The 16,222-nt window shown below is 33.5% G+C and overlaps 1 protein-coding gene across 2 annotated transcripts; it reads left to right on the forward strand.

The window, feature by feature from the left end:
* Positions 1–527: 527 nt before the first annotated feature.
* Positions 528–13,545, forward strand: LOC133672435 (phosphatidylserine decarboxylase proenzyme 2-like). 2 transcript variants are annotated; one of them, XM_062092853.1, is made up of 20 exons: positions 528–944; positions 1,044–1,068; positions 1,178–1,237; positions 2,009–2,077; positions 4,737–4,829; positions 4,913–4,963; positions 5,374–5,457; positions 5,805–5,896; positions 6,316–6,471; positions 6,591–6,675; positions 7,381–7,492; positions 9,458–9,558; positions 10,697–10,744; positions 10,876–11,022; positions 11,296–11,391; positions 11,901–11,975; positions 12,076–12,168; positions 12,723–12,809; positions 12,905–12,955; positions 13,197–13,545. In XM_062092853.1, the coding sequence occupies exons 1-20, from the start codon at positions 655–657 to the stop codon at positions 13,344–13,346; spliced, it is 1,965 nt and encodes a 654-aa protein (XP_061948837.1). In that variant the 5' UTR covers positions 528–654; the 3' UTR covers positions 13,347–13,545. The 2 variants fall into 2 exon arrangements, with proteins under 2 accessions (XP_061948837.1, XP_061948846.1); XM_062092862.1 differs by lacking the exons at positions 528–944; positions 1,044–1,068; positions 1,178–1,237; positions 2,009–2,077 and adding an exon at positions 3,990–4,034.
* Positions 13,546–16,222: the final 2,677 nt, after the last annotated feature.

Below are 16,222 nucleotides of genomic sequence, written 5' to 3' on the forward strand. Positions count from 1 at the left end.
GTAAAAATATTAAATTTTTTAGGAACGTGATTTGCACCGCGTTTCCAGACAGTTTCTTAAACACCTTAAAAAACATTCTTTATTTTGTGCCAATCTAGTAAAAAAACCAATGATATGAAAATTACAGTTATTAAGAGAAAATTATCAATAAAAATTAAGGGTGTATTTGAGATTGTGATAACAATAAAGATTTAAAATTATTTCAATTTAGAAATATATTAAAATATTTTTTTAAAATAAATTTTTATATAACAAATTAAAATAATTTAAAAATATAAAAAATTTTATTTTAAAATTTAATAGACCACGTTCCGCTCTCTCACTTGAAACAATAACCAAATCTAAAAAATAAATATGATGGCATCAACCGCGGAGTAGTTTTTTTCTTTTAATTTTAATAATTACAATTGTAATTTGAAACATTGTGGTTAGTTCTAGAAATAAAAAGTAAAAAGATATTAAAAAGTAGCTTTACATATTTTCAACGGACTAATCATTGTACTAGTTAAAAGAAACATTGAGCTGCTGGGGTGGACCCCCCAGGGTACCCGCCTTCCTCTTCCTTTCCCTTTTGTCCTGAATCTTTAAGGATATCTCCTCTCCCCTCTATTTCTTCAACATCTAGAGACCGGAGAGTGACGACAAGCACAGAGAATGGGTCACGGAAGCTCTAAAGAATTGCCTGAAACTACTAATACCGAAGGAGCTTCGACTCCCTCCTCTCGAATTAAACGTCCTCATATCCGTCGCATATTCCGTCGCCTTTCTGTTTCACGAGGAAATGGAAGCTCCTCCTCCTCCACTCTCAAACTCGTCTCCGCTGAGGGTTTTGCTGGAATTGCTCTTCTCACTCTGATGAGCGCTGATATGCAGCAATTCAAAGACAAGTGGCTCGCTTGTGTTTCTTTCGGCGAGCAGACTTTCCGTACCCATATTTCCGATCAGTTAACTTAACTACCAACACCCTCTTTCTCTCTTTGATGTTAGCTTGTTGCCTTTTCTTTTAATTGATTAATTCATTCTTTGCTTTGTTTGTTTTGCAGGACTGACAAACCTGTTTGGAACTCGGTCACTACTCTATATTTTTCTTTTTCTACAATTGAGAAATCAGCTATCTTGGATAATGCGGCGTCTATAGTATAATAAACAAACACTGACCTGAGATTTTCTCATGCAGGAAAAGAAGCTTCTGTTGGAGAAAAATGGGCCTCGTCTTGCCAGGATTTCTGTTTTTGAGGTCTGCAATCACCTTACTCTTGACCAATCTATTGCATGCCCTTTAATTTTTCTAATACGAAGCCCTTCCCTTCCCCTTGACTGCTTAGATTTAAGGCTTTTCATTTCTTAGGACCTGGTTGAACGTTACAAGTCATGACTAACAAAACGGACTCCATCCAGCACTGGATCGGTGTCCATGTGATTATACCATTTCTCTTTTGTGACAAGATTTACCTCCATGCCAATGAATAGAGTTTGATGGACATCCACGGGGCACAATTTGATACGAGTGTAATTTGTACCACAAAATATTTGTCCCTTGCAATTTTGGGCACAATCCATTATCAACTATGAAGTCTCTAACCTGACTCACTGTCTATTTAAATTTCTAGCAAGTTTTGAAATTCCATTTCCTGTTCTCTCTGCAGAAATTATGTACAACACTTCAAATGTCTTAACTATTACCGTAATCTGGTTGCCTGTGCTCAATTTTGAGCACATTTTGGCTCCTAACCTGACTCACTGTCTATTTAATTTTCTAGCAAGTTTTGAAATTCCATTTCCTGTTCTCTCTGCAGAAATTATGTACAACACTTCAAATGTCTTAACTATTACCGTAATCTGGTTGCATTTTGGCTTCTGCTATGAATTTTTGTTTTCAAAATCTCATTTCATAGTGTGGGTTGCTTTTTTGCAATTGTTCCCTTATTTCAAAGCATTCCTTTTCATTACTTTAGTTGATTTGCTATGGTAATATTATAATCATGTAATTTCTTGTATAATGATGCAGACCAATAGAATATCGAAGAACAACCTTGTTGGATATTGTGAGATTGATCTACTTGAACTTCTCACACAGGTAAACAACAGGATCATTGAATTACTGCTCGCTAAAATATGTGTAATTTCTGGGCGTGTGATGTCGTTGAGTTCTACATTTATTGCAATTATAAAACCATTAGCATATATGCTAAAAGCATCTCTGTTTTTATCCTGCCAAGTGCTAGACAAAGAAAATTCAGTAAATTGTTGGAGGGAATTCTAAGTTCAACTAAGTTACTAGATAATAACATTGCAAAAGGAAATTCAGTAGTTGTAAGTGATGAGATAAGGGGAAAGTTTAGGTGTTGTATGGAGAACATCTATTATGCAATTAGTGCTTGATTGTAATGTATTTCATGAAAGGTATCCTTCATATTTTTTCTCTCAAAATTCATTTGAGATTCCTTTCATTCTAAGAAATCAGCTATCCAAAGAATTCAAAAGTCAATAATTGCATGACACAGCTAAATGAACAAAATATACCATGCAATTGAAAGAAAAATCATGTTTCATTTACTTGATATGACATTCAAAGTCCTTCACTAAATCACCAACTTAAAATACATACCTATAGCCAAGTAACAGGAGAAGCTTCTTCTACTAGTTTTAGGGCTGGAACTCAAGTTCATAGAAGTTGTTTTTTGCTAACATAAACTTGAGATTCTAAGTTCTGTGTGGGGAAATTTCAATGTAGTTTATATACCAAGTGAAAAGCTGGGAAGATTTTATCACCGATGGTTTCATTACATTCTGCATCATAATCCGAGGGATGTTCCATGGTGTGCTGCTTGATTCACTGGTCTCTTTCTGATAGGCTTGCTGTAGCTTCTAGGATTGATAGACTTTTGTTCTGCATGATTGGGAGGATACCTTTCAGAACCTTGTTGAAGAGGTTCTTTTCATGCTCTATGTCTGATGTCTTTTCCGAGCACACCAACCAGAGACCACAATACAAAAATCTATGCTTGCTTACAAGGGGCTAGCGCACAATGACCTTCTTTGATAGGGGCAAGCTTCATCAACACAAGATTCTTGTGGTGGGGGTGGGTGGGGAATGTAACAACCTAGACTTTTAAAAGAAATGGACTTTGTGTCCCTTGCCCTTTGAGATTCTGCGCTTCTAACATCCTTCCTAGATTGTATAAATGAGTGAGTGGAATAAGTGTGCAACGAAGCGTTGTGCTGGTTTTGTTTGATGAACGAAGCGTTGTGCTGGTTTTGTTTGATGAAGATGCATGTAAATTGTTTGATAAAAAAAGCTAAAGCATCAAGCCTGTCAAGGTGAAGGTAAAAGTTTGAAGTGTTTTGAGGAATCGGATAGCAGAAGGAAATTTTGGAGAAGATTGAAAATTTTTATTCTAGGGAGTTGAAGGATCTGTTTCTAGTATTATTTGTCGAGACCTGCTTTCATTTATGAATGAGTTTTAACTGAAGCACTTACTCAGGTTAAGGAAACATTGCTAGTGGCAGGAGAAGGAAGGGTCTGGTGCTTAGAAGACAGACTTGTCCTTGGTGGGTTTGATTGGGATCTTACTTTGCAAGAGAAAGCATGTTGGTCGGGAGACCTTTTGGTCGAGTCTGCATGCCTTTGGACAAGTGGAGGGGTGTGCGCCTTTTACTTTAGGGAGACACTTTACCTTTACTATTTCTGCTCATTTGATTTTTTCTCCCCCCCTACAGTTCTCTGTATTTAAAATCCTAGTGATGGTAGTAAATGAAAGATATTGTGATGAAGATTTTTCCAGTCAGGGAAGAGAAGAGAGCAGATCATTCTTGTATTCTTGCGCTCAAGCATGCGATTATAAGAAAGCAACAAGCGAGAAAAGCTCTTTGTTTGTTGGGAGTTCTGTTGACCTAAATTATAAAGGGTCCTAGTTCTTACACGTTGCTCTTGAAGACATTGCCCTGGTGGGTAACTGGTTGTACTTGGTGATGTTTCCTCTAAGATTCCAAAGCATTTGGTGATGTTTCCTCTAAGATTCCAAAGCATTGTGGTACTGATCTTCTATCACCTGGACCCTGTCCTTTAAAATTCATATCATAGGTTTCCTCTCGTTTGTTTCTTTCCCTTATATTCACTACAGAGTTGGTAACAGCTCTAGGATTTGTTTCTTGGCAGACCTGTGTGATGCAAGTTGCCTTTCGTATTTGTTTTCCCTCATTAATATAATCTATATGATTCTATTCATATTGCACATCTGCCATATATAGTTTCTGTATTATAAGTGGAAGGGGGCATTGTCTATTGGAACTTATATTGTCTAGGAGCCAAGTTATTGCATTAAAATAAATAAATAAAAGAAAAAGAAAAAGGATCTTACACTTTTTGGTTCATTCATCTTCAAGTCAAGATAGACAAATTTGGACATTGGTAGGAAAATGGTATGATTTCTTGGAAGTCTTATGTTTCTCATGTTTCCTGGTCTCTGAATACAAAATGTTCTATATGATTTTAAAAATGATTTTCCCACAACCTGTTGCATCTTAACATATCCTTTTTATTTTCCTTATGGTTTCCTTTCTTGTTGACATCATTCATATCATTGTATCTGGAGATGCTCAATTCATTTTGGCAAATCTAGTCTGGGTTAACTTATGAGTTGCTGTTTGCATAATGTTTATATCCTTCTTTATATAATATTCTTATATACTTTCAGTCTTTCTTTTCCCTTGACATGAATTCTATTTTGTTGCAGGATTCAGATTCTGACTTTGAAGTGTTTGAACTTTTTGACCCAGCAGCAACTGGTAAAGTTGTTGGCAGAATTTCTCTGTCATGTTCTGTTGAGGTGCGCAGTACACAACTTGCATTGAGTAGTTGAGACTCGTGGATGCGTTGATCATCTTTAACATTACCTGAAATTATCGACAGGATCCAATCGAAACAGAGAAAAATTTTGCAAGACGCATCTTAGCCATTGTGGTATGTTGCATAATCCTGCATTCCTTTTCCATATTGCTAGACATATGATTAGTTGTTAAAGTGGTAGTGCATGCCAAGTCTAGCTGGCTCTTGTAAGATTTACAGGTGATTGGAAAGAAAGATTTTCCAGTGCCCATTTGCATGCCCCTGTTTAGCTTCTATTTTTTTTTTTTGTGAGTATTATGCAAATACACTTGGGTTTCTTGAGCTGGCTTGTGATTTACTTGTACTTGTGTTTTCCATAGAACCAGACGTTTAGCCATGGAATGAGGCAACTCATATTTGAATGTTTGAAATGCATTACTTGTATCAGTCTTTGCAAATGTCTCATGTACTATCCATGCTAACAAATCACCAGTATTTCCCTTACTTTTCAACACTATTAGTATTGAGTTTTTGTCTGTACACAGGATTACAATGAAGATGGAAAGCTTTCTTTCTCTGAGTTCTCTGACTTAATTAAGGCTTTTGGCAATCAAGTGGCAGATAACAAGGTTTGACTATAAGCAGTTATGTTGTTTTTTAGCTCTTTGCATGCATTTAATATTTAATTTTGTTCTAAATTACGAACATGCTAGACATATAAGTTAGTTTGGAGACCTGTATTTGCGTTTGGGATGGGAATTTCAGAAATTTAAATTTTATGGGTATTATTAAACGACACCTTGACCTTTTTATTTGAAGTTTGGGATTCTAAAACTGATCAATTTACATTTTCTAATTCCATTTCTCTTTCTAATTCAGAAAGCTATCCTAACCATTGAGTGACGATAGTATATGCTTAACTTTAAACATGGTTTTGTAGTATTCCTGACTTAGAATTAATTTACCTATTTGCTAGAAAGAGGAGCTTTTTAAAGCTGCTGACAAGAATGGGGATGATGCTGTAAGCATGGATGAGTTGGCTGAACTTCTTGCCTTTCAACAAGAAAAGTAACAATCCTCTATATTTAATGGCAGTAAGCTTGAATTATGAATGTATTATATTCTGGTACCTATATGCATAAAAGATGCTTCTTGTATAGCTTGCTGCAGGTTGCTATATCATTTTTTTCCCTCCCCTTCTTTTTTGGACCATCTCCTGTGAATCTGTTGTGCCTGTTTCTCAACCAACCCCCCCAAAACACCCAATAAAAAAAAAAGACAGAAATGAGGAGTTGAGTTTGGCTGTGTACTTCAGCTTGCTTGCATATATTTGCCATTTTATTCACAACTCTTCTCATCCCGATGTTTATTCCCCAATACTATATGTTGAGAATGCTAGAAATATGCAGTTTTCTTGATCCTGACCTTTCAAGTAAGATGCAAGTTACTTTCCTGGTACATCTCTTAATGCATTTCCTGCATTGCAGTGAACCTCTTATAAATTGCTGCCCTGTTTGTGGTGAGATTCTTGAAGTTTCTGATAAGCTAAATACCCTGGTCCATTTGAGTCTTTGTTTTGACGAGGGAACAGGAAATCAAGTTATGACAGGTGGATTTCTTACTGATAAACAGGCTTCTTATGGGTATGAACTTCCTCAATGTCAGCTTTATGAATTGTCTCATTCTGTGGCCTCTCCTATTTTGATGGCTATATTACTTTATGTCTCGGTTGAGATGGGTGATTAAGTTTATATTTTGACAGGTGGATGTTTAAACTGAGTGAATGGGCTCATTTTTCATCATATGATGTTGGTTTGAACTCTGGTTCAAGTGCTTCACATATTCTGGTATCTTTTCCTCCAGGCCATTTTTAAGAATGCTTAATGTTTCTTTCCAGCTTCTATAGTTTGGGGTTAGTTCACATCAGAGATTTGAATTTGGCGTTATATGACAGTCTTGTTTGTGTCTGTATTTCTAGTTAATTTATGTATGGTAGTAGTTTTCAGCTTCAAGATGCCAACACTTTGTTCAAGACTTCTGAGTACCAGCTCCCCTTTCAAGTCCAGTACCACATTGCAAAATTTGTAAACCAATGAAACTTGTATATCCCAGTTCTTCTGAGTTGCCCCTTTTTATTTATCATGGTTAATTCCAAACAATTTCTCTAGATTATAAGTGTTGTTTTGTTGTCATCATTTACTTCTTACAAAGTTGAGAAATGTTCTTTCCATGGGGCATCATAGGAAAATCCATTGTCAACAACTTCTTGGAATCTTGTGTTTGAATAATACTAAGCAGGTGGATGGGTAGAAAGCTCATTTCTTAAATAAATTCTATTTCTTTTTGTAATTGCTCAAAATTCATTCTGAACATAAATTAACAAAATACCTATGTTTTTCTTGAATGATTCTGCAGAAGATGCCCCATTAAATTATTGTCCATGGGTGCACTAAGTTTTATGCATTTGGACAGCTCTGAGTATTCTAGATGTCATTAAATTATGTTTGGGATCTCATGAATGTAAACTTTCAGTTAACAGCTTAATGCTTTAGGTATTTGATAGGAAGACAAAGAGGCTAGTGGAAGAGTTAATTGATAAAAAGATTGTTCTGTCAATGAGAGCAATTTATCAGTCAAAGATAGGACTTCGCCTTATGGACAAAGGTACGGGTTAATTTGTGCAAATGAAAAACAAAGTTCATTTTGAAAAGAAATTTGCTAGTTTATAGATTTGTTCATTTTTATTTTACCAGCCAGAGATAGGACTTTGCCTTATGGTCTCTCTTTCTCCTCCGTTCTGACAAATAGATTTGTTCATGTGATGGATTGTCAAATTTGCCCATCTTGGCTTCAGATTTTTTAGGTCTGCTAGGATGGACTTGCAGTTTAGGCTTGATTAATAGATGTTCAAAGTTTTAGATTGGTTATGAAATTTCATCCCAATCCTGCTCCGACATAAATTTCTCCCATTGCCTTTTTCTTTCATTGAAGTTTCCCTTCCATTTCAATCTCAGAATCTAGACGGTGTTTGGTTCATGGAATCAGAGGGGAAAGTTAGCCAAGAATGTGAGGTTTCAAGAATTATTGTGTTTAGTTACTTCTTTTTTTCCCTTTTATAAAGGATAAGATGGTGATTTAGTTGAAATGCCTCTAGGATTTCCAATGAAGAGATGAACAAAAAAGTGATACTCTCCTAGGAATCCTCTATTGTTAAGCAAACACAAAATTTTAAATTCTTTGGGATCTCTTTCTTAGGAGTGTAATTCCCTGGAGGAGAAAGTAGCATCCTTGAAACAAATGCCAACCAGTTTACAAGCCTGCTTTTTTTTTTTTTATCCTCTCGTTATGGAAATTCAGGTCTCTATATTTATGCTGTTTTGATGGAAACCATCATTGCAGCAAACACGCTCTATTTCTTGTGAAAACTTAACGTATTTCAAAAAGGTAAAGAAATGTTGGGTTAGCGTTGGAAGTTTTTAGTGGACAATACACTGTTGAAAAATCATGCTAGCATATGTGCCTGTGGTGATATAAAAATTGATGAGATCATGACAACTAAAAAATAAACATGAAGATCAACCCATTTTGTCTCCTTTTTTTTATGGATTATATGGATGACTTTGCTTATAATTTTTTAATCTTCTTTGAAGAATTTGTCTTCTTGTGGGCTTACTAGACCAATAATAAACTGAAAGAGGGTTAAAGGAAACATATGAACCCTAAATGATGGTTGTGGAAGTTCCATCCTCTTGAAAGTTTATCTAATTGCATATCAAGTTTTTTCTCAGCTCTATTTTTCATTTTTGGTCCTCATTATATAATTCTTTCCGTTTCTTCTATGCTATTAAGTTATGTGTGGTTTTTTCTCTCTCGTATTATTACTTCCTAAGCAGTAATACTTGATATGTATACAAAATTATCCTCTTTTTTTTCAAGTATCTTCTCCATATTCCCAGCCTGGGCAATACTTTTTACTTCTTCCCTTTCCCTTTCCCTTCTTTTCTTTTCTTTTCTCTCTCTCTCTCTAAAAAGCTAATTCTCACTCGTGGTGTGTGGAGGGAGGGATTTCAGACAAACTCCCTATGAAGTATTGCAAGATTTCATTGTATGATCATCTGGCACAGTTGCATTTCTACATTATCTCATTGTTGAAATTTTGAATTCTACATAAATGGCACAAAAAACTGCATCTTGAGATTGAGTGCTAAAATAGGTTGCTCTTCTTGTGTACTTGCATGCACACTCTTGCCTTTTATTCTATTGATATCAGAAAGTCACATGGTCCTCATCAGTGATCAAGGAAAGTGTGAATTTCTACTGGCATTCCTTTCTTGAGTAATTCTTGAAACAACAATAGTAAAATAAATATTTGAAAGCATATATAAATGTCTTGAAGGGCATGCAATCACCTCCATATGCATCTAAGCTCAGGTCCAACTATTTGTCTTGGTCGGATCATCCTTGTCAGTCTTCTGATCTTCCACATCTACCTCACTATTCTAATTGGATAGCATTGCTGATGGTTCTATGCATCTTAACATCATACAATAGTTATTGGAATTATTATTATGAAGATAATGCTTTTATTCTTATAGAGCTGCACTATTTGGTTGGCTAATTTGGATGCAGGAGCAAAGGAAATCCTGCTCAGCATCTCTGAGAAGCAGGGAAGGGAAATGAACACTACAGAATCTGCTAGAGACATTCCAGCATTTGTTGATTTTTTCAAGGTGTGATCGTCTTGCGTGATGAACAAAGAATCCTTTAAATGTTTTCATCTCATGATTATTGAGCCGAAGAATGAAAGGGGAGTGCTGCAGAAACTATGCCATCTATTAATACTTGCAGAACCACAGAAATCCTTTAACAAAATCAGCTGCAAATTATAATTTTCTGTGTAATTGAAACTGCTCCAATGAAGATAGTAGTGGTGGCAAAACCCATGCCCGCTTAACTCTGCAACGCTTCCCCTGGGATTTTTCACCATCCTCACCAATCTCCTTTCTCTGTGAGGATTAAAATTTCATGACCGCTAGTTGATCACATGAACAATCTTCTTTTCTTGAAGTTAAAGGAATACTGGAATCGAAAGTCTCTCAGATTATAAAGATGATGGTCTGGCAAAGTCTAAGATGGCAATTTAAAGCCAAATTTCTTCTGAAATGGAGACTAGCAAATGTTAATATGAGAAAAAGGATCACTGTATCCTATAAAGATGTGCTCATGTGTCTCAATTGAGTTCAGAGAGATATATCTATAATTTGAAACAAAAGCTAGTCTTGTAATCTGTCCTCCAATAATCACATAATATGTGGTTTGTCACTTCCACCAGTGCACGAGAAACTAGCTGTTAGTAGCAAAATGTATTTCACAGGTGCATGACTCTTTGTTGTGGTGCATCCTTCTTATCTACTTGCAAGGGCATACAAACAGTGATTGGGACTTGCTTTGACTGCTTGACATGATTGCATTTTTCTGTGTTTCTGGATAAAAAACTGCTATGACTTAATGCAATAGAAGTGCAAGTATAGTAGAAATAATCAATATGTTATTTGGAGCTGTGAGATCTTCTTCATAATTAGACTAATTTACCAATGAATTAAATGCCATAACTGAAACATGAATGAGCCTTGATTCCCTCAAATTTCACTAGTCCTTTGCATTAAGTTGTATCTCCATGTTTTGGTTTTCTTCATATTCTTGTGTTTAAACTTACCTACCAAGTAAAACACATAGTGCAGCATTTGTTACCATCAAAAGCAAACCCTGTTATGAAACCTTTGCTTCTGGCTCTTCTTTCTTACAATATGGGCATCTACATGCTAATGCTATCTCACTTCTTGTATATGATAAACTATGGTGTTGTAGGATCAAATAAATTTGGCTGAAGTGAAGTACCCTTTGGAGCATTTTAAGGTAAGCATATATTGATTTTGTGAGATAAAATAAAACTGCGGCACCAGATTTCTGAATATTACTGCAAATCTTACGTTGTGTATCTTTCATGATTCATAATTACATACAGTTTGGATTTCTTCCACTTGCAGACATTCAATGAGTTCTTCGTAAGAGAATTAAAGCCTGGCACAAGACCAATTGCTTCCATGGAACGTGATGATGTTGCCATATGTGCAGCCGATTGCCGTCTTATGGCTTTTAAGTCGGTAGAAGATGGTCAAAGATTTTGGATCAAGGTATTTCTACTGCTTGCTTTTAAATGCTTCAGTTCTGTCACTCTCAACACCCTTCCTCCCTTTATCAAAACATCATGCTTGTGTCAGTGAGTATGTGTTCCAGTGGAATAAGTATGAGTAGAATAGATAACTTCTTTTTGGTGAATAGAGGAAGTCATGTTGAAAATGTGTGTATTTTTTTATTTAAATATTTTCTGTTATTTACTATTGATTATTATTGGATTTGCTTGTTTAATAATAGTTAATTGCTGGTATCTCTTTTTTAATTTTTAGGGCCGCAAATTTTCTGTACAAGGGCTTTTAGGAAAGGAAACATATTCAAGTGCTTTCGCTGATGGTACTTTGGTGATATTTCGTTTGGCACCACAGGTACTTCATACAACACCCCTTAGTAATTTGCAATTTAAGTTTTGGAAAAGTAAGCGATTCAAGTGCCTGATTGACCAATGATACTGCTCTGGAGGTGGCATTGTTTCAGTCGTTGAAGCAGAGAAGTAGAAAATATAAATAAGAAGGGACAGTTTAAGGAGAGACCTTACTTTATTCCTAGTTTGAATGTTGCCAGGGATAAGGAGAGAAATGTGACAATTTCGCAATAGCAGGTTTATTTATCTGCTTATTCAACCAACCAAACTCCCGCTCACCCACACACTTAGGAGACCATAGAAGGTATTTGGAAATTCATCCATGAAAAGAAAAATTATTGTTGACAGAACAATGGACCAGCAGAGGGAGAAATTTGTTGCCATTTAGGAAACTATTAGACCCTTTTGCTTGTATTCTCTTCTACTGAATTTTCTCATTCCAACAACACTTGAACTTCCTGAAACCGTGTAATCTGATTTCTTCATATATATTTTTTTTCCCAATTGGTGCAGGATTATCACCGTTTTCATTCTCCAGTTTCTGGAACCATTGAGAAATTTGTAAAGATACCTGGGTGTTTATATACGGTATGTATAAAACCTAAGAACTTGTTTTGTTAGTTTTCGTGATCTTTTCTTTTATATGTTATTAAGTTGCCTCTGATGTCCATCTCATTCTGTTTTCCAGGTTAATCCTATCGCTGTCAACAGCAAGTACTGTAATGTTTTCACTGAGAATAAGAGAGAAGTATCAATTATTTCTACTGCACATTTTGGAAAGGTACAATCATCTGACTTTACAAAGTTGAACTTCTTACCTCTTTTCATATAGACAAGTTCTTTGTAGAAAATAAAAAAACCAAGTTTTGCTAACTGTTCATAGATCCAATGACTCTTTTCTTGAGGACATCATAGAAATTCTGGAACATTGATTTTGTTGCTCTTTAGTTTGAACTTGAAAGGCATGGATGTAAACTTCATGAGTTTTTTTCTCTATATTCATTTCACAATTCAGACTGAATGATATTTACTGGAAGATTATTGAATCTATTCTTGTCATTTCTTTGTGTATGTGCTTGGTTTTAGGGGTGAGGTTGAGTATCTATAATTTGCAATTTCAGATATCTCGTGTTCTTTGCATTCTGCAATACAGAAGATGCCTTTTGTTATGCTTGTTTCAAACTTCTATCTGCCGTAACTTTATGTCAAGCTGTCCAAGAGTAAACAAGCAGAGCTGTCTTTGCATTCCTAGGATGGATTAACTGACTTGTTTAGTTTCAACTAGCAGTTATTGAACATTAAGAGATCTTTTTTGTTTTGGCATTTTGGCCGCAGGTGGCATTTGTTGCAATAGGAGCAACCATGGTTGGCAGCATCACCTTCTCGAAGAAGGCAGGTGACCATGTCAAGAAAGGAGACGAGGTGAGCAATCTCTATTACTCTGTTTTACATATTGTTTGTCTCTAAATATATAAGATGGTGGCTTTTTTAATTGGTATCTTGTACTGAATCTACAGTATGGATATTTCTCATTTGGTGGAAGCACAGTGATTTGCGTCTTTGAAAAGGTTGGTACCATGTAGAACTGCGTTTCTGATACTGCATATTTCAATCAAAATGCGTTGACAATCTCCCAAATTTCATGTGCTTTGCCTATTGCGGTAGGATGTTTCCCAAATATTCTGGAAGTTTCTTTTGGTTAAGAAGCTCAGCTTTCCACATTCAAACTCTAACCAAAGCATCGCTAGCACAATGTGTGACTGGTATCCAAATGTATGACCCACAACTAATCTCTGGGTTATTTTGCAGGATGCAATTGAAATAGATGAAGACCTCCTAGCAAACAGTGCCAGGTCACTTGAGACCTTAGTTTCTGTTGGAATGAAGTTGGGTGTTGCAACTAAGAAACAGGCTAAAGTTAATCTGCCAAACTTCGATAATTGGGTGTTAGAAGAATGACAGAGCATGTGTTTCCTTAAAAGAAAATGATTAATGGATATATCTGTGTTCAAATTAAGTGGAGTTTTCTTACTTTGTTAGAACTTTGTTGTAATTTAGTCTCAGGCATGTGTTTTTTTAGCATAAAACATTAATATGATTTAAATAAATTGTAATTGAATGAAAAATTGATTTCAGTAGATATTTTGTTAGCATGAAACTTAAAGTCTTCAAAAAATACTATTCTATATTGGAAAGATATAAAACATTCATAATGTTTATACAGATTGAGTTTGAGAGAAGATTTAAACAAATTGGGTTTTGAGTTTAAACCTGTGCTTGTGCTGGATCGGGTTTGGGTCTCTGTTTGCTGTTTGGTATCTTAAAAGATTATTTTTTTTCTATTTAAATTTGGGTTTGGTCTGTTAAAAATTATTTTTTCCAACCCGTCTATTATTTTGTTTATCCCATTAAATGAAAATTTTGATTAACTTGTCTTTTATATTTTCAATAGAACCTAATAAAAAAAAAAAATTTCAACTCAAAGATATTTGTTTTAAGATTATAATATTTAGGTTTTATTATAGATTCGTGTGGATGGTTAATAAGAAGTTGATAATATGAAAATTAATTCTGATTGATAGTAATTAATTTCTTAACTTTTAATTTTCAAAATCAACTATAAAAAGAGAAGAAAAGTTTTAAAAAAAAATATATTTTTTTATGATTTTGCATTCTTTTTCTTATTTTAAATTTTAGTGTTTTCTTTTTATTTATTAAGCTTTTATATTTCTTCTAAATCTAGAATTTAGACTTATTTTATTGAGAAATTATGAAGTTTATTTATTTTAGTTTTAAAATTTTGTTTAAAAGTATATTTAAATTAAGATGTTAATCAGTATGAATGCTAAGACTTTGTTTTAATGTCAATTATAAGTTGATTTATACTTAATATGCGTAATATGCATAGTAGAATCTTTATATATGTTTTTTTTGTTTTTGTTGATAACATATATATATATATAACATGTATGATTTTTTTTTATAATAAACTAAACAATCTAATATATGTTTATTTTGGTCTATGATCTAAAAACTTTATATTGCATGTTAAATTTGTTTAGTTTATACATGTGTTTTTTTTTACACTTTTGAGTGGTTTACTTCTTTGTTTAATTTGTTTAAACAAACCTTAATTAGCATGATGTTTGTTAATAGGATCTAAAACTATATTTGTTTTTTTTTTCTATGATGCTTTCTTGAAAAAACTTCTATTATGCTTTGATGCATGTATAAACTTTTTTTAGAATTAATTTTTTAAGAGATTATTTTGAGTTTATACATGTTTGTTGGTATGATCATGCTTATATATATTATTTTGAGATAATGCATGTTTTATTTGATATCTTTTGAATTAAAAAAAGTATTTATATTTATCTTGTATAATTTAAATATTTTTCTTTATCAAGTTGTTTTATTTCAAGTTTTATATTATTTACTTGCTTGTTGTGGAGTCAAATATTTATTTATAAATATTTTTTGCTATTGTTTTTTATTATTTATATCATGTTTTTAGCTCAAGAATTGGTTTTTCCAACCAATATTATTTCGACAAGTACTACTTTAATAGTAAGGATTCTACTATTATCTTTTATGATGCATAGCAAAAAACTTGAAAAATCCAATGGATTGAATTCTAAATGGTGACAACATAAAGTATTGATCTATATGCCTATCTTGAAATTGGTTAAGTTCTTGTAGGAAAAAAATGCTAAAATTATCAAATAATGAATTCAATTTCATTATTATGGTAGCTTTGTGCGTATGGAATCATAGTGATTTCATGCATAAAAATTACATTTTAATTAGATTAAACAATATACAATATGATATGTATAGTTCAATCAAGAGTGTAAAAATACTTTGAAAAGCTTTGGACAAAAAATTCAAGGTTAAAGTTATCATTATAAAAAGGATTATAGTCAACAAGTTTTGAAATCTCAATATGGTCTTCGAGAGTAATAAATTTATACCTTTTAAAAGCAGCATCAAAGCTATTTGGTTGGTTTTGTTCACGTATACAACACTATTCATGTATACGATATTGTTTATATATATGAAAATTCAGTGCAGTGAATAGAAATGGTCTAGAAAGCTTTGTTTAAAGGACTATTTGTCACCCTTCTAAGCTTTCATAAGAGCTTATTTGGTGAAAGTATTCTTTCACATGATACTATTTTCATATATGTTACAGTTCATAAATGAAGTGATAATTGAACAAAATAGGGTTCTATAAAGTAATCCAAGAAAGGGAATGATTATTAAAGCCAATATCAATGAGATTAATTACCTCGCTGATGAAGTGTTGAAAATGAACATGTTTTTTTTTGTTTCCAAAGTCAACTTGTGTGTTTGATATTGTGGTAGCTGTTGTGGTTGTGGTTTGAAAAAGTTATTTTATAAATACTTTTGATTGAGGTTGATTTGATATTGTATATATGTTTGGTTAAAACTGTGGTTGAAATTGAGATTGAACAAAAAGTAGTTTAATGTGTTTGGTTAATAATGCTTTTGAAATTGAGGTTATAAAATAATTTTAAAAAATATATATTAATATTGAGGGCGTTTAATTTAAATATTGTAGATTTAACTATTGTTATTGCATCATAAAAATAAATAATACTTTATATAAAATATTTTTTATTGTTCCATTAAACTATCTACAATTCTATCATGTATAAAATACATCCAACAAAGACTAAGCGCGCAATAACATCAGGTAAAATATAATCAGGAACAAAATTGGGATTGCGATCAAATTCTGCAAATACTACATCATCAAGCGATCTCTGTCTAATTTATGTAGTGTCATTGAATAATGTTAAACATTAATTTTT

This window comes from Populus nigra, chromosome 1, assembly GCF_951802175.1.
Source record: "Populus nigra chromosome 1, ddPopNigr1.1, whole genome shotgun sequence".
Lineage (NCBI taxonomy): Eukaryota > Viridiplantae > Streptophyta > Magnoliopsida > Malpighiales > Salicaceae > Populus > Populus nigra.